The 23,862-nt window shown below is 41.6% G+C and overlaps 1 protein-coding gene across 2 annotated transcripts in view; it reads left to right on the top strand.

The window, feature by feature from the left end:
• The first annotated feature begins 8,980 nt into the window (after window positions 1-8,980).
• Window positions 8,981-23,862, top strand: part of kdr (kinase insert domain receptor (a type III receptor tyrosine kinase)) — a 31,870-nt gene continuing 16,988 nt past the window's right edge. Inside the window, exons 1-11 of one of the 2 annotated variants that reach the window (XM_084066366.1) lie at window positions 8,981-9,283; window positions 10,845-10,938; window positions 12,459-12,661; window positions 13,438-13,559; window positions 15,454-15,619; window positions 16,353-16,492; window positions 18,271-18,454; window positions 19,554-19,677; window positions 20,086-20,255; window positions 20,724-20,880; window positions 23,284-23,413. In XM_084066366.1, the coding sequence (XP_083922492.1) occupies window positions 9,217-9,283; window positions 10,845-10,938; window positions 12,459-12,661; window positions 13,438-13,559; window positions 15,454-15,619; window positions 16,353-16,492; window positions 18,271-18,454; window positions 19,554-19,677; window positions 20,086-20,255; window positions 20,724-20,880; window positions 23,284-23,413 (1,557 nt within the window). In that variant the 5' untranslated portion in view covers window positions 8,981-9,216. Of the gene's footprint in view, window positions 9,284-10,844; window positions 10,939-12,458; window positions 12,662-13,437; window positions 13,560-15,450; window positions 15,620-16,352; window positions 16,493-18,270; window positions 18,455-19,553; window positions 19,678-20,085; window positions 20,256-20,723; window positions 20,881-23,283; window positions 23,414-23,862 lie in introns of both variants that reach the window. The other variant, XM_084066365.1, reaches the window with a different exon arrangement.

Here is a 23,862-nt window from a genome sequence, read left to right as displayed (position 1 = left end):
TTCTCATTGTTGTGTGCAGCGTGAAAAAGGGTCCCCGTTGTAAAATAGATAGAGACAACAGTTCCGGAGTTACAGTGGCTAAACGCCAGAACATAGACAGTCAAGGGGCTCGAAGAGAAGTGGCGGCACTGACTGCAGCCAGGCTGGACTCGTTGGAGTTACTTTATCCGTTACATTTTACACCAATAATAGGTGTATGTCAGAGGTGGAAAGACTGGTGACGCGAGGTTAGTATGTCATAATAACTTAACTTAACCTTCAACAGTGAATGGGCGTTTAGCTGTGACCAATAGGGTCATACTCATCACCATGCTGGCATGTGGTGGACATTTGTGTAAAACATTTTTTTTGCCATGGACATACAAAATGTCTAGACAAACACACAAAGAGCTAGTCCTAAACGACCATTATAGGTCTGTAACTCTGAGAGTGTACAATTGAACATGGGTCCATTTGGTTCCATTTGTACACACAGAGTTATGGGGCTCCTAAAAAGCTTGAGAACTACTGTACTGGTGGACTCCTTGATTGATTGATTGATTGATGTACTTTATTTAGTAAGACATGAGAATAACACAATACAAGGTCTACTAAACTGGAAGACTCATAAAGCACTAAGCTTGTTTAAAATGAGATCCCCATGCACACAAATCATGATGACATATAAGAGACAGACAGATATACACACTACTATACAGAACGTCATACAATCAGTTTACAGGTTACTGGTATGAAAAGTGAAACATATGTACAAGAGAAGAATAGTTCGGGGAGGGTGGGGGGGTGGGGGGGTAGGTTAAGACTTTGACAGGGGCCATTTTCGAATTGCAGCCTCCTGAAGGTGTATCTTTAGGGCAGTTTTGAAAGTGAGTAGGGTTTTACACTCCTTTACTCCTTTTGGTAGGGCATTCCACATTTTGTTGAATAGCATGAGAACGAGTTCATTCCCTTTGTTGAGCCAAATCTGGGTTGAACATGATTCGTGGAGCTGCCTCTGACTCTGGTGTTATGATCGTGGACTTCATTAACGTTTTGGAGGTATTTTGACAAATACAGGGGGATCCCAATGTTGTGGTGTATCTTGAAGACCAGGCCCATTGTAAGTTTTGTGATTGAGTCCAAGAAGTAGCCTTACTAGTTTGTTTTGGGATGTTTGTAGCCTTGTTTTTAAGGCCTTGGTGGTGTTGTGATACCATGAGGAGCATGCATAATCGTAATAACCTTGTATGGGCCCCTGCAAGAATCTTCAGAGTATTCTTACTGACTAGAAGGCCAATCCTATACAAAAAGCGTGTTCTTTGGTTGACCTTTTTGATCACTCTTTTGGCCATTTTATCACCGGAGAGGTTTGCCTTCAAGATGGAACCCAGGTAGGTAATTTCCTCCTTTCTTGTGATAACATCATCACGCACTTTGATCGTGAAACTCTCAGCCTTGCAAAGGTTAGTACTGGACCCAAAGAGGATGGATTCAGTTTTACCCAGGTGTAATGATAGTTTGTTGTCGGAGAGCCAGATACGGATCGTGTCGAGTTCAGAGCTGAGAGTTTTCTCAACCTGCAGCCTGTCCCTGTCCGAGACCAGCAGAGCAGAGTCATCTGCGAACAGGAACAGTTTGCAGTCACAAGCTGAAGACATATCGTTCACATATATCAGGAACAGTAAAGGTCCCAGTATACTTCCTTAATGTGCCATAGTGTCATAGTAAATCAGTGTCATACATATTTTGAAGAAAACCTGGAGACTGACATTTAGTAATTGGGTCTTATCAAAATATGAATTACAATGGTATGTAAAGAACAAAACAAAACATCAAAAATGTGCCTGTAATACAAAGTGTACAGCAGATGGCAGCACTGGGTATGGTGCTCATTACATACCAGTATGCAACAGAGCACAAAAGTAGTGCTGGCACAAGGTAGCCTACTGTAGGCCTACTGTACAGTATGAACGTATTGAAAAGAAAGAGAAAAGAAAATAACTCTTTTAGTCTTTTGCACAACTTTGAATGTAACTCCGTTAATGCCATCCTAGATTTTTATTTGATAAACTTTTTTTTTCTTTGACTAAACAAAGAAAGATCTGTATTTCTTGTGTGGACTGATGTATAATTTATGTTCATGCAATGCCAGTGTGTAGACTCCCAATACTTTATAACTAAACTCAAAGGACATGATCAGAAATGCTCTATGCACAAAGTATTATTATTATTATTATTATTGTTATTATTATTAGTAGTATTATAATTATTATATTGTAGTTTATTTTATTTTAAGGCAGCCTACATGTAGCGTACTTGACTGACATTTTCCTCAGAGTGAGTATTCTGACACATGGGTGTCTGTGATGATCTGTATTTCAAAAACTGGAATCATCAGCTCCAGCATTCACACGTCATCTAGGGGGGTGCAAGAGTTAATCGAACTAATCAATTTAATTATATCGATTATATTTTAAAAAATCGATAATCTTATTAAATAATCAAATAATCAAAATAAATTATGTAGAAAAATGTGACGTGGCATTGCGACACATTGCTTGTAGATCTGCTATTTTCACTATTTTTGCACGACACTCTTGTGCGACAAAGTATAAAATTATGCCAAACTGGTTAAACAAATTATTGATACATAAACTAAAAATTAAAACTATATTAGAAATGTGCTTCTCAATAATTTGATGAATCTAAAAAATAATAGAAAAATCGCTTAGAAAAAAATTGTTAGTTGGAGCCGTAATGTCATCGAGTTCAAATGTAAAGTAATGCAATGTATGGGAACGTTGGGAAGAAAAACATTGAAGCGGTCCCCTGTGGGCCCTGCAGTAATGTGTTAAAGACAGTTGAGTGTGTTTGTGTGACGGGCTCGCTAATGTCTTTGAGGCATTCGATTCCAGCATCCTGTCTGAGGAAGTTGTGTACTGTTTCCTGTCTCTCTCTCTCTCCTCCCTGTCCCCCTGGCTCCCTCCTCCTGTCTTCATTGTGCCAAGAGATGGACCCTCTCTAGGCCCCTGGCCAACACACTATCCATATGGACTATAGGCTTTGTGGCTGTAGATAGATAGATAGATAGATAGAAAACTTAGACTTTCAAAAACTCAAATAATTGTCTGAGAAAACCTGTATGAACTGACTTGGCACCATTTGAAATGCGTTGAAGCCACTGATCTTTGCGTGTGACAGTGAAGCTACTGTACTGTCTTCGGCATGACCTTTTATGTGTGCACATGACAGATTTATTGGCACATTGAATTGTGTTCAATCTTGCTTTTTAAAGCCTATATCTGCGCTGGGTTATTTGTCACTGCGATGCTGTGACGTGTCTGTCGTCCTTTATGGTTGAATGTTTTCCCTCTAACTGCAGTAACTGTGGTGACTTTTTTCTCTCCGCGATTGTTGCAAAGAAGACGGTTCACACAACCTCAGCAAACTTGATTATTCATAGAAGACTTTCTTGTTAGGCCTCATGGGTCACTGAACCCGATCAACCCATGATGTGTCATGTCTCAAGTCATCCACTATCAGTGGTTCTCAACGTAGGGTCCAGGAACCTCCTGAGGCGGTTCCAGGGGGTCCCCCAACAAAATGTGTTAATATGGCATCAAAATCAGTTTTACCACTTTAACCCTATATTATGCTTCAACTATTCAACGCGTTGTTGACGTGTTGAATAGTTGAAGTGAGCTTGTCGATCTGCTATTCGTGAACATTTTTGAAAAATCTTGAAAAATGTGGAATGGTCCACAGCCAAATACATATAAACGTGTAACTATATTAAGCACATTCATATGCACAGATTTGTTTTACTGTATGAGTATAGCAGCCCCTGTGACCTGTGTTCCTCAAGTGAGAAATCACATGTAGGCTGATAAACAAGCACCGAAACAAGTTGTGTGTCCATTTATACGCACATCTTGAGGCTTGCATAAATTGCATACATGTTGGCAAAACTCTGGTATTTGATAATAGCTAGCAGAAAGTGTGTGTGTGTGTGTGTGTGTGTGTGTGTGTGTGTGTGTGTGTGTGTGTGTAGGCCTACTTGTTTTACTATACTTGTGACGGCCAAATGTCCCCACCAGTACAGTAGACTGTGTGAATAGTCATGATTTTGAGGACCATTTTCCAAGAGTTACAGTAGGTTTACATTGGTTTATGATTAGGAGTTGATATTTAGAGGTTAGATTTAGGAGGTGGGGTTAGAGTTTCGCCTGATTTATACTTAGTTGCGTGTCGGTGTGATGCATCGAAAATAGCAGATCTACCGAGGGTTAGTTATTTTTTGTTTTGAAAATGGCATTCATAAAATTGCTGTCTTAAAATGCTGATGTCCTCACATGTATAGTAATGCAAACGTGTGTATGAGTGTGTGCGTGTGCATGCAGTATTGTCCACTGGGGTGCTGAATACGTAGCTCTTTAGGCATTCCCCTTAAGATACACATGGACACTTCATCACAGAGACCAGCGGTGGTGTTAGGGGGGGTCTAACATCAGACACCATCACATATGAGACCCAGCTGAGGCTGAACAGGCCTCATGTTCAGGCCCTGGAGCGTCATCCTTCTCCCTGAGAGGCCTTCATACTTTAGCTCCATCATATTGCTCTTTGTCACTACTAAGCAAACCGTGCCGTGCAATGTTAAGTATTTCAAAGGTTCTGGATTTATTTTGTTTTCACTTGCAGCTCGGTTTCAGATAAGATTCTCTCGGAACCTAATTTAGGTCCTGCTCGGGAGGTAGTTGTACTAAGCCTGAGTTCTGGGAACCCAGAACTTGTTCTTTAAGCATATTTTAAAAATAGCAACAATAGCCGGTCCACAAGGGACCGGCTATTTTTACTTTTTAATGAGGTTTTTAAATGGAAATGGAAACAAAAAACCCATCACAGAACTTCACGGGTCCTGGAAAGTTTCAGGTTATGGAAGGTTCTGGGTTACCCAATAGTTGCCTCCAGGTTCTTTGTGCTCTTTCTGAGCCCCCCACCCTTCCCCTTCCTTCATGACACCAGGTCAGCTGTAGAATGTCTACAGCACATGGAGCTGCAAAGCCATTGCATCCTTCAACTTCAACTTTATTGTAACATCACAGGTTTACAGGTGTAAAAAAAAAAAGAATCGTATAGAAGCTCACGTTATTTGTAGTTTTCAGGCAGAGGAATAGAGACAGAAAGAAAGAACAAGAAAAATGTTTTAACCATGATTTATGTGGACATAAATATGTGGTTAACATGTGTGTGTGTGTGTGTGTGTGTGTGTGTGTGTGTGTGTGTGTGTGTGTGTGTGTGTGTGTGTGTGTGTGTGTGTGTGTGTGTGTGTGTGTGTGTGTGTGTGTGTGTGTGTGTGTGTGTGTGTGTGTGTGTGTGTGTGCGTGTGTCAGACTTTGCTTTTCAAATATTTGTATTGAGCGATTTGTTCACAAACATACTGTGCATGCAACTCTATTCATTGCTCCATCATTTTGCTACCATAAGACACAGGTAACAAAAACAAATGCAAAGAATACAAAAACATACAATACTAACTAACAACACAAAACTGGTCCCCCTCCCAACCCCCGCCCACCTTATCCTAACTACACAAATTAAATATCTTTCAAGACATTCAACAAATCAAACGTTAACACATATACATGATGCACTAATCCCTGCTAAATTCTTAATCTAAACTGCTGTACAGTCATTGTAATTGCACCAAAACCATCTTCTTGTCAGGAATGCGTCTTTCACGTGACGTCATAAAAAGTGTGTGTATCAGAGTTCAGCAGGCATGCGGACGCCTGAGTGGTTTTGAACAAAGCATTGTACAGTGGCATCGCATGCTAGCATATGGATGAATGTTGTTGATTGGCTTCAGAAGAATGTTTACCCCGATTTTTTCCACTGCTTTGAATCACAGTAATCGGAGTGGACACGCAGGCACGCACATAAACACACATGCCAACCCGTGGCTTCCAACTTTGTGTTGAACATACTGTAAAATTGTCATGCACGTACAGTACGGTGTGGAGGAGGACGCACACAGTTGGCTGTATTATAGGCAATTAGCAGTTTGGAGGATTCAACTATCTATCTGGATACACTAATGACATCTACTAGTTGGACACCACTACAATGGTCTGGTCTTTAATTAACACCAGAGGCACTCCAGCATCGGTTTCATCATATCACTCTGTCCCTATCATTGGGACAAATATGTTTGTATTTGGGGGTGTTGAGGATAAGATAGAGGACTACCACAACAACATCAGTGGATTTGACACAGTTGAGACCAACTGCTGGCTGAGCACGTCTCCTGCAATCTGCACAACTTCTGCGGCGCGGGGTCATTCAGCCTTCACCTACAATAGACAGCTGTACATATTTTGGCCACCACTTGACATCATCAGCATGACGTCATCAACATGACATCACAGATCCAAAGGGAAGCCACGCAGTTATTAGTCCCAGTCTTGTTTTAGTTTTCTGTTTGTATATTGATTTGACTCGTTGTTTGTACGTAATCCACTGATAAACTTGAGTTATTATCCGTATCTGGTGCAGTGTTGTTAGACCATAATGGCCACAGTCTTCTGTAGAGGTTGAACGCTTCCATGTTTCTGTCAATGAATTTGCCAACTGACAACACATACAGGGGACTTTTACACACTTTTACAGCTTATCAGTTCTCAATTCTTTTTACCATGTTTCAGTCCATGATTCAGTTTCTATTCCTCAGGAAGAGGAATAGAAACAGAAAAAAAGAACAAGGAAAATGTTTTAACCATGAATTATGTGGACATAAATAAATGGGTGTGTGTGTGTGTGTGTGTGTGTGTGTGTGTGTGTGTGTGTGTGTGTGTGTGTGTGTGTGTGTGTGTGTGTGTGTGTGTGTGTGTGTGTGTGTGTGTGTGTGTGTGTGTGTGTGTGTGTGTGTGTGTGTGTGTGTGTGTGTGTGTGTGGGGACAACTGGTCGCGGGCACGCAGAACAAGATGACACGTATCACACAACAAGTTCTAAAGTTTATTACAAACAAAGAGAATATATAAGTGTACTGAACAGTGGACACATGCCATGACCAGAAGGTATGAGAAATGGAAGAGAAGGAGTTGGAGAACAACAGATGCATCTTGTATCGTTGTGCACAGGAGTCAATCTTTCTGATAAAGTAGTTGATGGCCATGGAGTCAAGTGTATCAGTATGTGTGCTTGCTTACGCAGATGAGAGTGACTCAACAAATGTATTTACTGGTCAAGCAGATAAATGTCAGTCCTAATCACAACAGACACAAAAGTTGCAGATTGCAGCTTTGACAGTTGTTTGCCTTCATGCGGGCCAGATTTCGGAGCAGTGGCTTCATGATGTGAATGTATAGAACAGTGATTCTCAAACTTTTTCATGTCAAGGACCCCCAAAATGATATGTATTTGGCCGCAGACCCCCATCTCAAAATATTTGGTTCCAGGGACCCCCAGAAGCAAAGATTTGAGTCACAAATGTTCACTTTAAAAAAAATATATATATTCAAAGGTTTGCACAAATTTAAAAAAATAGCAGATCTACAAGCTCATAGCGTGCCACGCTATGAGCTTGTATATCTGCTATTTTTGAATAGCCAAAGTATAACATATGGATAAAGGGGTTCAAATGATTGTGACGCTAACTCATTTTACTGGGGACCCCCTGGTACCCTCTCAAGGACCCCTGGGGGTCCCCGGACCCCACTTTGAGAACCAATGGTATAGAAAACAAGAGCTGGAAAATATGCTGTGTGCCTGCCTCCTTTCTGAACGTGTGGTTGGTATCAGTGTGCCCTGCGCTGCCCTCCAGGATGCGTTGGTGTGTGTGTGGAGCTGCAGGGCAAGGCGCTTCAGACGCAAAGAGTCCCCGTAGAAGTGACCAGGACAGGAAACATGTGGAGATAGCAGACCTACATACAGAATACACCCCCCCCCACCCCAACCCTAACCCTCCCATCCAAACATTCCACAGTTCATGCCAACATCAACCCCTACGCATCTCTCTCATCTCATCCCCATGCACTCATCTTCTGAAACGCTGCATTTGTATTGTCAAGTAGATTTAACACCAATGATTCTCAACCTTTTACATTTTTAAGGACCACCAGTTTGAATTTGATAACATTGTTATCTGGGATCCCAATCTACACACTAGCCTACACTAAAATCCTCAGTGTTAATTTAACTCTGAGAGAGTGAATGGACCCGAAATTATAATCATCAATTAGTTGAGTTGTAACAGGTTCCATATTCCATGTTTGTTTTTGAAAATAAGGGGAGGGGTTGAGATTTTTGTGTTTTTTCCTTTTGTTTGAGGTTTATTGATTCATCATGATCCACATTTAGTTTAGCAGTATTTTCCGTTTCCATTTTTTAAGCTTCTTTTCGGTTTTTGGAATTAGCCTAAACCCTAAATCAATCTTATTATTTGAGTGTAACTTTGGCCATCATCATGACCAGGCAGCACCTTATTTATTTACCCACAGGAAACTTTACCCTTTGACATTCCTAAATGACCAAACACACTAGTCAGTCACGCTGCACGCAGCGTCTAGTGATTCACTGTAGATACCAGGGGGATACGCCTGAAAATAGCCGAGCTTGTACATCAGCTATTCCCACACCCAGGTTTATCCCACCCAGAGTACAAATTACGCATCTGCGCGGTAACCGGACGACTCGCCCCTAAATACGCGGGCCCCCATTTGTTTTATCAGACTGCTCGCCCCCGAGCAGGCCCAGAGGTTCTTGTATTCTTGTATTTGTTTTACTGAGGATAAGGTTTGGAATAAGGTTGGGTTTAGGCATAGTTTAAGTTTGGCTGAGGTAACGTTTAGGGATACCAGGTGGCGACCGTTCCGAGGCCGCCGGATTTGCCCCGGGGCAACTGTGTTTTGGGGCGAGCGTTTTCATATGCACTCCTCCCTTTGCGCCCACTATCCACTGTGCGCTCCATCCTGCCTCCATAGACCATAGCACCATCAACTCCATGACTGGCGGAGCGCACGTTTGACCAGCGCGCACATCACATTGCTTTGGGAACTGTCCATGATTCTTTTTTGTTTTTGCTTTAAAATAACTTTCATAGTCTAGAAATCGATAAGTCATTGTCTGTCAAATGGACTCCTAACGACCGTGGCGCGTATAGGATTCATTATCACGGGAGTTCCAAACTTTTTGTTATTGGATGTTCGTGAGGGGACTGATCGTCTCTTGACCGTCGGATGATGGCTCTGGCAATGTCCGTCATACCGCTTCTGGGGCTGATCTTACAAATCCATTGGCTCTTTGGTGAGATCATCCTAAATGCATTGTTTTGTTTAAAGATGAATTAAATCAATCGACTCTATACAAATGTCTTCTAAATCCTATTACAAAAATGCTATATTATATTCAGTGGTTCTCAAACTTTTTCATGTCAAGGGCCCAAAAGGATATGCGTTTGCCCCCCCATCTTGAAATATTCATAGGCATATATAGGAATATATAAATAAATATATATATTCAAAGATTTGCCAAAAAATAGAGATCTGCTATTTTTTAATAGCCAAAGAAATCTAAAATGACACAGATTATTTCCCTGTGTTAAAGGGTTGAAGACTCCAGACAAGTAACATGTGTTGAGGGATACATGTTTTATAGTCCATCCATATAAGTCGTCTTTATGCTTGCTTTTCAAGGGTTATATTTATTATGTAAAATATAACCCTTGAAGATGTTTGAAATACTATTATTATTTCGGTCATACTGTACTAGTGTAGGCTGTAGAGAAAATGTTGAATATGCAACAGACAGTTGTAAAAAACAAACGCATTATTGATATTTACACCAATCCATTTCACACAATAAATAATCCACACAATCAATGACGAAAAAAAAGGAATAGGCTGAAGCAATTATGGATTCATCATTAAGTGCAGTCTGGCTGCTCTGTTGTTCATCCAGTTAATTTAAGTAAGCTCACAATTTTGGTTGAACTTTTAAATAAATAATAATAGAGTAATAAAAAAGCAATTCCCAAGTAGAGAATCCACTGTATAGGTGTATATACAATATAGTCATTGATTGGCCTAAATAATAATACTAACAATAATAATAAAAATCATTTTAAGTATTAATAGTATTATTAGTATTTGTGTTAAATTTGGGATTGAACACATTGAAACAAGTCGTTTGATTGTTTCGTCAAATGGCCAAGTCAGTGTAAAGTGTTCCATGGTTGCGTAGACGGTGTGTTTGCCTCCTAGGGAAGGAGGGGGCAGATCTGCTCTGCTCTGCTGCAGGCCTGTGTCCTCAGAAACAGGAACCCCACCTAGACCTTCCAGAGCTCTGGCTATTGAGTCTGCCCCGGCCCATCTTCCCCAGGCTTCCTGTTTTGACACAGCTCCGCCATTTGCTGTGGCAATGGAATAATGGCTCAGTATATTATAGCCGGTCAGCCAGCCAGCTAGCCAGCAAACCAAACATTCACCATCTTTAATTCGCTCAGTTGAGACTTTTGAGAAGCAGTATTTGTTGATTTATTATGGCAATAAATCAATATGGCATTTTTTGTTACAGTAGTTTCTCATATAGCGTTTTGGTCACAGGAAAAGAGTAAACACGCACTGTATTAAAGATTCACAGTGTGTGTGTTCAGACCACAGTGGTGCTATGCCCAATGTGGATTCTGAAGTGTTAGGACTCAAATGTACCACAGATTAATGATTTTAATGTGTGATATATCCAGGTACCCTCAGGGTTCCAAATTGACCCTTACAGGTCTGTAACTCAGAGTTATGGGGGTCCTTGAAATTAAATGTCTGAGAACCACTGCAGCTCCCTGGATCATGCTTGTTTTTCTTCTCCACAGCTCTAGATCTGCGGTACATGCCGGATCCTCCTACAATGAATGCCAGCGGCATCCTGAGGATCAACAAAACAGACAGCCTGGAGCTCACCTGCAGGTCAGAGACTGGACATGGTTATCAATCAATCAATCCGTCCGTCCGCCCGTCCATCCGTCCGTCCCTCACTTGTATGTCTCTCCAATCCATCAGTCCCTCTATCTATATCAGTGGTTCTCAACCTGCGCCCCCATCCAGTGCAGGTCCCTTACCGCCCCCCACACCCATTTAAAATGCAGGCTATGTTTCTGCTCTTGACATTAAAATGTATTTATTCTGTTGCATATATAATTTAGAAAACATCTCAATGAATAACTCATAACTTTATATTAAAATGGACTGTCAATGTGATTATTAGTCTACTTCCCAGGGAGAAGAAAAAAAGATTTGCCAGGAGTGCTATTATATTTTTACTAGTAAACAACAGCTACAGTTATATATTGGAACATCAGACTCTAACTGGGTCTCGTTATTGATCACAAACGGAAACAAAAAAGCAATAATTTGATCTGTGGTTTATGAATCTGTGTCCCGATGATGGTGGCAGAGTGGCCCATTGAAGCAGGAGGTGGTGGTGTTAATTAAAGACCAGACCTTTGTGGTGTTTTCCAACTTGTAGATGTCATTAGTGAATGTCAGCTGGGTGTATCCTCCATAGATATACATGACCTTCCCCAAGACACAGGCTGGGTGGTACAGCCTCTCCTCTGGAACAGTCCCAGAAATCTTGGGTTTGAACCATCTGTGGAAGTCGACATCAAATGCATAAAGCACGTTGCAGTAAGGATACCCTCCCCAGATTTAGATGATATCTTCCATTAACACAGCTGTGTGCCCCTGAAGGGGACGTTCTCCTCTTCCAGTAGGCACTTGGGCAAACTTCCTCCATTGTATACTATAGACACTGTGTTAAAAACGTTCACGTCCATCTGAGCCATGTCACCTCCAAAGGAGTACAGCTTGTGCTCCACTGCAACATTCACATAAAGGTATCTATCTGTTTGGATCCATTCAGATGTACCAGATGTACCACATGTCCAGCAGAACATTTCTCACACTATAACCAATTTACTCTGACTGTGTGTTATCACTTGTATTGCTTCGGTGGCACAAATGTCGCTCAAAGTTTGACAAATCCATAAGGCCGATCGGTTGGCCAATCAAGGAAGCTGAAGACTGACTGATCTCGTATTATTATTGAATACCTTATTAACACATTGCAAACAGTACAGCAAGTACAATTACGCAAGCAATGCTAAAAGGAAAATTGAATTGCAGCAGACAGTATTTTCAGCAGTGATGATGAATAATCTTCAGGGGAAGACGCTACTGAATCCAACGTCAAGGTTCCTTAAGACCCCTAACAGCACCCCTTCTCATAGATATTGCTTCCAGCCTCCCCCCCCCCTCATGTTCTCTGAACGCCCCTGGTGGGTTGTACTGCCCCCCATTGAGAAACACTGATGTTATGTATATATATTTCACTTTAAAATGTTTAGTCGGTATGAAAGTGACATGAACAGAGTAGTCTTAAGTGTCTGTGGAAAACCGACTGATCTGAGTTTTCATTGACCTCCCAGCGGTCGGCAGTACCTGACGTGGACCACTCCTTACTCCAGCAGTCGTCTCTCCACCTCCGACTGCAGTGGCTCTGGACTCTTCTGCACCACACTGACCATCTCTAACGCCACCGCCAATGAGACAGGGCTGTACCGCTGCTCCTACAAAGACCTGGAGGTTGAGGATGGCAAAACCGCTGCCTCTGTTTACATGTTTGTCAATGGTAGGACTTCCCTTTAACCGTAACCTCGGAACGAAGGGCGTGACGCCCAGTACGTGGAAGAAGTAGAAGCACAAGGTAGACATACTCTGTTAAAAGGCTTGTATTCATTCAAAGTTTTACTTGAGTGAAAGTACAACAGTATTGGCATAAAAATATACCATAAGTCTCAAAAGTAAAACTACTCTACTACTAGAACGTTTTTTAAAAGTCTTCAAAAATGTTCTATATCTTTCCAAAATAGCAGATCTACAAGCTCACAACACGTCACGGTGCGACACGTTGCGAGCTTGTAGATCTGCTATTTTCAAATAGCTATAAAATAGGGCTTAATTGGTTGTAAGTAATGTAAGTAACTTACATTAACCAATTCATGTAAGTTAAAAACTAAAGTTTTCAAATAATTGTAGTGGAGCAAAAAGTACTATATTTGCCTCTGAGATGTAGTGGAGTAAAGTATTGAAAAATGGGAATACTCAAAAGTAAAGTACCTCAAAATGTATTTGAGTACTTGAGTAAATGTACTTAGTTAGTAGTTACTTTCCACCACTGGGCGTGACACCCATCCTTCCAAGGTAAGCATGTTGCATGACGAGTGATGTAAAGCTACAATCTGGATTTACTTCAATGATGAACCCTGGTGTCGGGTAGGACACGAATGGTTGGCAATGTCAGTAAAGTTATTTGAAGAAGACTGCAATTGGGCACTAGACGCACCAAACTTGTTTCTGGTATCCTGTAACTTTTCATTCTCAGAGTTGTGAAATGTGTGATTCTAGATGAGAAGGTGCCCTTCGTGCCATCTGAGAAGGAGTACGAGGTTGTGTTCATCCGAGAAGGAGAGCGGGTGGTGATACCATGCCGCGGCTCTATGGAGGATCTGAACGTCACGCTCCACACCGTAAGCACTGCTACTGTCCCAAACATCTAGCTTATTAGCTAATAATGGCCCCATTTGATATGATTTTCTTTTAATCTCTGGGACCCCAATATGAACTGTAAACCCCTCAGTGTTAATTTGACTCTGAGGGGTGTCATTATTGGTGAAAAGTCAGCAGAAATAGCCAAACATTCTGTGAAATATCAATGAGAATTCAGCCAAAAAGCAAAGTAGCTATTTTCGCCGCACTATACTGTTGTATGGCAAAGTATAATCTAGGCATGCAGCCTCCTGTGCATTGGTACATGTTGCATATTCAGGCAGATTTTATTGGGGCGGCAGATAATAACTTTTTGGAAACTGAACATAAAACTTTTCATTGTGTCAGTCAGCACAAAGGGGGAACATTTAGCAGGTTTCCATTTCCTGTCTGTGCTACCTCCACCCATCACTTAGAACCTGTGACCTACACACAGTTTTAGTGTCATTCCACTTGGATGCAGTTTGGAAAATCACTGAGGCCTTTGCCCTGGTCAGACAGCCACCAGCTAGTACAATGAAGCACACATCAGTCCAAGTTTCCCTGTGGTCAGCAGCATGGTTATTATAGTTAACTAAAACTATAATAACCATATCGAAATCGAAATAACGAAAACTCGAAAACTCGAAAACTCAAAAATACATTTTCTGACATTTTTGAAGCTCACCCCTGACAAATACCTCATCATCACGCTTTTCTAAACAAAGTTATAAGGTGCTTGAACAACAACACATTAGATCAACAGATAAAATCAATTTACAACACTAGAATAGTCCTAAAATAATCCTTAGAGAAACACTTAACATAAAGGTGTATTTTCAGAAGCGATTTGAAGGAGACCACTGATTTTGCTGGTCTCAGATCCTCAGGGATCTGAGAAGCCCAGGGCCACGGGCCGCAAAAAATCACCCCGAGCAGCGAGGCGGGTCTCAGGAGCAACTAAGAGAGCCTTACCTGAGGATCTAAGGCAGCGCACCGGCTTGTAGGATCCGTAATGTACTTGGGAGCTTGTCCAAACAGTGCTTTAAAAGTGATTAGTAAAATCTTAAAATCGCTCCTGTAGCTCATAGGCAACCAGTGGAGAGCCTTGTCACAGAGCTCTGAACACATTTTTTGCTAAGGCCAGAGTATAAGGAGTTGCAGTAGTCTAAGCGTGATGGAATAAAAGCATGGATGACTTTATGCCAAAAACTAAACTAGCATACCCTCTTTAAAAATTAATGAGTACTTAATTGAACAAAAAAGAAAAAAATCTTGGTCATACTGCAGCCAGTATTTGTCATTACAGAATCTGAAATGAAAAGCTGCTTTCCCATGGTGTTTTAATCCCACTGGGTTCCGTAGTATTAATTGAACTCTCTGGTTTATAGTGTGCATTGATTTGGTCACTTGTGAATTCTCAAAGACCTAGATTTCACCTTTTGTTCTGCATGTCACAAACACAACACAGCGCTACAAAAGATGTACAACTCAAAGGTTCCATTTACGTCACTGGTCCTCTACGTGAGGTCTGGGGACCCCCATGTGGTCCTTGAGGGGGTTTCAGGGGTCCCCCAGCTAAATGATTGATAGTTAGTAACCAAATGGACCATGATGGGGCCGAAACTATAAGAGTGTACAAATACAACCAAATGGACCCTTACGGGCCTGTAACTCAGAGAGTGTACTAATGGAACCAAATGCACCCATACGGGTCCATTTGGTTCCATTTTTACACTCTCAGAGTTAAATTAACATGTAGGATTTTACAGCTTATATATAAAAAATCATATCAAATGGGGGTCTGTGGCCTAATGCACATCAATTTGGGGTCCTTGAAATAAATCACTGGATGACATATACAAGTTGTGATTCACTGTGTGTGTGTGTCAGAAGTATCCTAAGAAGGAGCTGCATCCGGATGGGAAGGACTGTCTGTGGGACGCCAGGTGGGGCTTCACGGTCCCCAGTCACCTGATCAGCTACGCCGGTGTGGTCTTCTGCCAGGCGCGCCTACGCAACGACACCTTCAAGTCTCCTCTCTACATAGTCGCTGTTGTCGGTAAGAAACACATCTGTACTGTGTGTGTGTGTGTGTGTGTGTGTGTGTGTGTGTGTGTGTGTGTGTGTGTGTGTGTGTGTGTGTGTGTGTGTGTGTGTGTGTGTGTGTGTGTGTGTTTCAATGAATTAACCACTTAAACATTCGACAAATAGCAAAAATAGACGAGCTACAAGCACACATTTAAAGTTCATTTTTACATTTTGTAAATGTTCACCTACCACAATAGGGACACCAGGTTGAAAGTGGTTAAAGGTATGCATAACTAGTGTACAGTAGGCTCTGTGTGTGTGTGTGTGTGTGTGTGTGTGTGTGTGTGTTTGTGTGTGTGTGTGTGTGTGTGTGTGTGTGTGTGTGTGTGTGTGTGTGTGTGTGTGTGTGTGTGTGTGTGTGTGTGTGTGTGTGTGTGTGTGTGTGTGTGTGTGTGTGTGTGTGTGTGTACGCGTGCACGTGAAAAACTGATGCTTGATAACAGCAGCACTTTACTGCAGTGATTGTACATACATGTATATGTAGAGAGAGAGCGAGAGAGAGACTGAGAGAGAGACTGAGAGAGTGAAATGAGAGCGACCGAGATAAGAATGAAGTTGGTGAGTGAGAAAGAGAGAGATTGAGAGACAGAGAGACGGAGAGAGAGGGGATAGAGAGAGAGAGAGCGAGGGGGGGTGTATGTTCTCTCAGTAGAACAATGGACTGTGAGCTCTCAGGGCCAACGTCTTCCCTCCCTTTTCCGCAGGATACAAGATCCATGACCTCACCCTGACCCCCGCGCAAGTCAGGCTGTCGGTGGGGGAGCGCCTGGTGCTCAGCTGTACCGCCAAAACCGAGCTCAACGTGGCCATCGAATTCAACTGGGCACATTCTGGACAGGCCTTGGTGAGAAGCACGCAAGCCCCGCTCTGTTGGGCTTCTGCGAAAGAAAACACCATTTAACCCTATAGCGTTCCTGTACTGGGGACAACATTCAGTGAAAACAGATTGAGCTTGTAGATTAGCTATCTTCGGTAAAGAGATTTGGTAAGGAAACAGTAGGTCCTACTGTTTCCTTACCAAATCTCTTTACCGAAGATAGCTAATAGGTTCCTGGTGAACCCTGGACAACTAAGTATATGGGGATAAAAAGGTGAAGTAAGTCATATGCTTAATTGGTTAAAACAAAAAGTAACCCTTTTTGTAAACAAGTTAAAGCTCTATATTCATTGCTATAGAGTGTTTGTTCAGTAACAGGCGTGTCCTTGTCTCTCCAGCTCATTAATAAACAGAAAATACATTTTCAGGTGGGTTGCCAATTTCATCCAATCACAGATTTTTCAGCTTAAGTTTATAGTGTTTGAGTTCCAATTTTGCCTGCTCATTTTGTGGTTTCATCACTTCCAATTTCACTTGTTTATCCTCTATCTATCCTGTAGAGTTCTCTCTTGGATAGAAGTGGTATCCCAACCTGAAATCTGTTTATTGAAGAGCTGAGATCCTGTGACCTATGATCTGATCAGAATATAGCGCTTTTTAAAACGTATTTAAAAATATATAATTTATATATATACCACCCTTAAGTGGTTAAAAACAGACAGGGTATTTTAGGGGGTTTCTCCTTTGTTTTGTCTGTTCAATGTCCAGAGACAGGCTGTAGAGGTGGGGAGGGGACAGTGCAAACATCCTGAGTCTTCATTTAATTCAGATATTGTAAAAATGGGCCTGTAAGGTCTATGTTAAATTAGCACTCAGGCATTATACAGTGGAAAGTGCAAGTGCCAGATGCAAATCCAACATCTGGTCAGAGCAGTTACCATGGGGCTCTGAAGGAGGAGCCATTGTCACGGTTTAATAATCTGTGAAATGGCCTCAGTGTACGTTGATACGTAACTGATATTGAAATCAACAATTGGGACATTCATGACAGACACCAGAGTCATCATATGTAGCCTATCTGGCTTCCTTCCTGTCCGTCCGTAGAACTCTCTCTTCCTGCTTTCAGGAACCCTTCAGCTGGTCTCTGCACCAGGTCAAAGTTCAGAGTTCACCTGATGTTTTCTTATTTTTTTCTCCATGTGGTCTCACATTGGGGACCTATGGCTTATTTCAGTGGTTCTAAAAAATGTAATGTCATTGTCAAGGACCCTCAAATTGATACAGGCCACGGACCCCTCATTTGAAATGATTTTGTCTCAGGGTCCCCTTCTGACATGAAAGTTGTTGATATGATTCAGTACAGTGGAGAGTGTTATGCTGCGTTCACACGGGCAGATACAAAGATCCAAAAATACACAGCATATTTGTCGCTTTGTATCTATCTATGTTCCTCAACACGGTCGGTGACGTCATCAAACGCTGCGTCATCGGAGCTACAGTTGTAGTTTTGTATCTTTGTATCTTGAAGTTGAACCCAGCTCAACTTGAATTTGTAGCTTTGTATTTGTATCTTTTGTAGCAACTGCAAACAGATGTTGCTTTGTATCTTCATGTCGCTGGCTGGCGAAAATAGGCGACCTACGAGCTCACAACCCATCACGGTGTGACCGACGTGTTGTGAACTTGTAGGGGGATTACAAATTTTAAACTATTTTCGGGATTTACATTTTCCCCTATAATGACAATATTGATACGCTATTTTGAAAGTGGTTAATATTCTTCTGAAATTGCTTGCCATGTGTCAGGTTTCACTGAATGGCTCGGGGGCCTCACATACAACATCACACAAGAAGAAGTTGTGGAACTCTCTGGAGCTGTCCAACACGCTCACAGTGGAGAACGTCACGCTCAACCACACAGGAGAATACACATGCACCGCCTCCAGCGGACAGATGGACAAGAGCTCATCTGCATCCCTGAAGGTCTATGGTAGGTACTTTACTGTACACACCTGGAGCATGTTGTTGTTTATTAATCATTTATGATAAAAGTCATGTAAAAAATATTGTCTTTGTTAGTCTCCCATGGGTTTAATCCAGCTTACCCTCTGTATGGCGACTATCAAACAAACGTATTACTCTCCACTCACCACACTTGAAGACAAGGACAACAATAAGTTGCTGTATGAACCACTGCACTGCAAAGTGTCTGAGAATTGTGGGTGGTTGTACTGTGTGGATCAGCTAACACAGGGAAGCTGTCAGAACCTTCCCTAACATCCGGGACAACGCTCCACACGTCCCAGACTCTTCTCCCTTCTGGCCCCCAAAATGTGGAACGAACTCCCCATTGCAGTTAGAACAGCAGACTGACTATCAATCTTCCGCCGTAATCTGAAGACTCACCTCTTCAGACTCCACCTTAGCCCGTAGCACTTGCCATTATGCAAAAGCTAAAATGTAATTTAGATACGGTATGTTATGTAGACAGAAGCCATATTCACTTGTAGACCTAGCATCCTATAGTGTGTATAGTTCCAATGTACAGATTATTAGTTTTTTGATATATACTGCTGAGACTGATGATAGGTTATTGGTTCACCTATGATGATTACTATTTCTATGTATTTGATGTATTACCTCGTGTTTACCTTGCTTACTGTAAATCGCTCTGGATTAAGCGTCTGCTAAATGCCTAAATTGTAAATTGTGTTACAACAATGAGGTAAAACCAGAGACATGCCATAGCTGTCATAGATATGTTCTCAAAGACAGCATAAGCCTGAGTAGCCTATAAATGAACCATTACACGTCTTGAGCGAGGTGTGTGTGACATCATCAGTGGGTCCTTCATGTACCCATTTATCCACATGAACCCTAGCATCCCCATTGTGGGGCGAACATTCACTGAAAATATCAACAAACTCGCTGCTGGTGACAGCGCGTCGCATTGTGAGCTTGTAATCGCCTATTTTCGTGTAGACAGGAGGTGGCCTAGTATACTTTGTCAAATAAGAATAGGGTTTAAGTATACAGTACTGATGGTGAATGAAGCTTACTCTGTTTTTGTGACTTCTGTGTGATCCCAGAAAAGCCATTCATTGAGCTGAAGGACGCATCGACAAAGATTATTGAGGTCAATGTCCGTGATCGAGCACCTGAGACCACCATCCCTGTCAAGTACACAGCCTACCCTGAGCCTATTGTCAAATGGTACGTTCTGGTAGTAGTGGCAGTAGTGTATTTGAATACAATTCATTTTCATGTTATCGAGCAACAGTGCACCAGAGTGTATGTGTATGGTACTGTCTATGACTTATTTCATTGTGGCCTGCTAAACTGGGGCATGGTCATGAATACTGTCATTATTGACCAGATATACGTAATAATAATAACAATAATAATAATAATAATAATAAATACAAATCATAATAAAATCATGATGACCTGTATAAAATCTAAACATTATAAAATAAATAAATACATGGAATCAAAAGATACCATTTAAAATGTTTAATTATGGAATTGCCTTTCGATAAAGGTACGTTTTAAGAAGTGACTTAAAAGAAGACATCTGGTTTGACGATTTGATGATTTGATATCGCGATCTGCCTGTGTCAGGTACAAGAATGGCCAGCAGATCCGTAAAGATGACTACAGATTAAAGGCCAGAAATGATGAGCTGGTGATCCGCGGCGTGATGGAGAAGGATGCTGGCAATTACACTGTGGTTCTGACCAATAAGATTACCAAGGAGGAGCACAGACGCTCCGTTCAGCTGCTGGTCAATGGTATGTTTTCCATCTCATATCTTATTGTCATGTTTTCCCTGTTTTAATATTCACTGACCTAATGCGGTTGACCATCATTTTGCAATATATAACCTTCCTGAACGTCTGCCTGAATACTTGTTGGTAACAGCTGTGTAGTCAGCAGTGTATCTTATACTAGAGCTAGTTTTAATGACATATTCGATGGTGTTGTTATACAGTTAAAGGTGGTTTTGCCTGAAAGGCGTCATTTGTGGAAACATGTCTTTATAGGTGAAAAACATTTAAAACAAATTTAAAAAAAATCTAAAACCACAAATAGCAGATCTACAAGCATCACAAGGTGTTGTAGATCAGCTATTTATGTTATTCATCATACGGGATTAAGTGGTTAACTATTAATGTGATCAGAGTGATCTGAAAGTCTATTTCGTAGCTCCCTTGTTTTTCTCACTCTCGATGGTAAAGCCTAATGTCGTTCCTTCACAGTCCCTCCCCATATCATTGAGAAGGAAGTGGCGGTGGACACTGATGTCTACATGTACGGCAGCAGTCCCACCCTCAGGTGCAGCGCCCGCGGAATCCCCACACCCGCAAAGATCGAGTGGCAATGGATGTCCGAGGAAGACTGTCCTGCCGCCTTCCAGTAAGTTGTATTTACACCTCTCCTCAGTGTGGGTGCACGCACGGGCGTGTGTGTGTGTGTATGTGTGTGTGTGTGTGTGTGTGTGTGTGTATATACACTACACATCGTACGTGTGTTTGTGTGCAATGAACCCCCCTTTATGGATTCAACCACTACCTCCAGAGGCTTGTCAACAGGTTGTTGATTTAACAGAGGCCCCAGATTATCTTTGTACGTTGCAGTGTATTATTATTAGTCTCCCATAGCAAGAAGATCAGAGATCTCAGCCTATCAAAACGTCATACTTCAACTTCTAAATTCAATGGCAAAGAACAGCCGCTAACAAACCTACGCCTTTGAAAACCAATCCTTACTGTCTAAATATGAAGGACCACCTTAATGTTTGTCATTGGTTCTGCAATGCTGTTAAATCTATTTCTAGCCATTTCTAGCCCCTACATTAAATTTAGATGTCACCAGTGGTATCGGTGGGCGCTGGGCGGATATCTCTGATCACCTGGCTACGTGAGTCCTGTATCTACAGTATATGACCATAGTGTCATATAACCAACATACCTACATACTGTAAATGAACAGTCATATTATACAATTCCATGGATGGCTATGTTTGTGCTCTCTGGATTTTAGTTTTATCACTCAACATAAATAAATCCAAGGTACTTTAACTTGCAGATAGATTAGCTGCTTAAATGGCAGGTGTAAAAGACAAATTAAGCGGGAATTGTATTTATTGTTGTTTGGCCCTGCTATTGATGGTGTTGATACTAGATGCTCAGTGTAAGGGCTACAGCACACACGTCAAAGCAGTGGTTCTCAAAGTTGGGTCCAGGGATCCCCAGAGGCCCTTGAGGGGTTCCAGGGGGTCTTCATCAAAATCAGTTAATTAGTAAAATCTGATTTTAACCACTATACATTGGCTATTTGAAAATAGTCAATGTGTCACGATGCGACACAATGACATTGCGCTTGATGTGATCGTAGATCGGCTGTTTCTTTTCTTTTCTTATTTTGAAAAGATAAAACTTTATTATATATTATATTTTTTGACACAAATCTTGTATGGTGTCCCCGGCACAAAATATTTTCTGATGGGGGTCCACGGCCAAATGCATATTAATTTGGGGGTCCTTGACATGAAAAGGTTGGAGAACTCCTGGATTACAGAGCAGCATCCTCCTCAGGTATGTCAGTGATTGGAGGGTTGTTGACAGAAGGGACGGGGGGAGGGGGGCTAGAGCAGAGCAGAGCATCAGCAGGCTCTTATCTCCAGCCCACACATCAGAGCACTTCCTCAGGCATCTACGCTACATTTCCTGTTGTTCCTCCGTCCTCTCCATCAGAATAAGGGACTCCTTCCTATCAAGAGCCACTTCTCTGCTCGCATGACTTCCTGTCCCCAATGCAACAGGACGCCCATCTATATCTCTGAGCTAGTTGTTCTCAAAGTGGGGTCCGGGGACCAGCATCAGGGGTCCTTGAGAGTGGAGTTTCAGGGGGTGGTCAGCAAAATGAGGAACAGTTTAAGCCTGATTCGTTTTTTTTGGCTATTGGAAAATATCCGTTCTACAAGCTCACAACGCATCTTATCACAACACATTGTGAGCTTATAGATCGGCTATTTAAAAAGAAAAAAAAGTCTTGACAAATCTTTCTCTTATGGGGGTCCCTGGCACAATATCTCTTTGAACGGGGGTCCGTGGCCACTATATCAGTTTGGGGGTCCTTGACATGACAATGTTTGAGAACCACTGCTCAAAGTTTTTTTTTTTGCGGTTGTGCTTTTTGTCGAATATGTCGATAGATTTCTATATTTTGTCACAGAGAATGCAGGGTTTTCCCCAGCATGTGTACATGTATGTGAGTTTGTGGACATAACATCGCTGAGTTAGATCTGGAAGAACGTTGCGTAACCCCACAAAACATTTCTTGTTCTGTAAATGGGACAAAAACAAACAGAAGGGTTCAGTTATGACACCGGTTCTGGGTTGGTCGGGAATCCAGTCCAACCCAGCACTGCCTGGAAAGCGGACTTTAAACACATGATGATGACGATGATGTTCTGTAAATGGGTAAAAAAAATCACACCCTGTGTGAAGAGAGTGGTGCCTTAGATGAGCCCCGTATTGATGTTGTCATCAATGTTTGTTTATTGGACAGACATACATACATACATACGGACACACGGACAAAGACAGATATAGGAGTGGTTGGCACCACTCAAAAAAACGGAAGGCTTTCAGTTATGAAACCCGTTCTCTATTTATTCTATTATGTTTGTGTCTTCCTCCTCGCGACTGCAACTGGGCGTGCATGTCAGAGTTATAGGAACACAGGGGGATCGGAGAACTTCCATTGTTCACATGTTGTTGAGTTTCAGTGGGATTGTACGGACTGTTTGTTCAGGTCAGGACTGCTGAGGTCAGAGGTGAACCTGGATCAGTGCAGTGGATGGAGGAGCATCAACAGCACCAGCACCGGACCCAACCCCACTGTGACCGACCCAATTAACCCTGACACCGACCATGCCCAGAAGGTAGATACATTTACACTAGAGATGGCGATATGGATAAAATCATATTTTTTCACTTTTTCTTTTCAAAGATTGTCTTAAATGACTGTAATGTAATGTAATGTAATGTAAGTAGCAAAAATTGCAGATCTACAAGCGCACAACACGTAACATTGTGACACATTGTGAGCTTGTAGATCTGCTATTTTTGCTGTTATTGTAAATATTCAAAATTGTTTAAAAGTATGAAATAGGGCTTAAGTGAGTAAAACCAGGAAAAGACAGCCCTTATGCCATATCACAATATTATGATATCCAAAATCCCACGATATCAATATTATAATGATATAGTTCGCTGCTCTACTTTATACCACAAAGGCACAAATGCAGGCAGATATATGTTCAATACTGTGTTTATTACTGTATCTTATGTTATTTAGATATACTTAATATATATTTTAAATACAGTAAGT

The sequence above is a fragment of the Gymnoscopelus microlampas genome, assembly GCF_963454915.1.
Source record: "Gymnoscopelus microlampas genome assembly, chromosome: 9".
NCBI classification, from domain to species: domain Eukaryota; kingdom Metazoa; phylum Chordata; class Actinopteri; order Myctophiformes; family Myctophidae; genus Gymnoscopelus; species Gymnoscopelus microlampas.
Note: the sequence above shows the minus strand (reverse complement) of the source record. Positions and strands in the feature narration are given on the sequence as shown.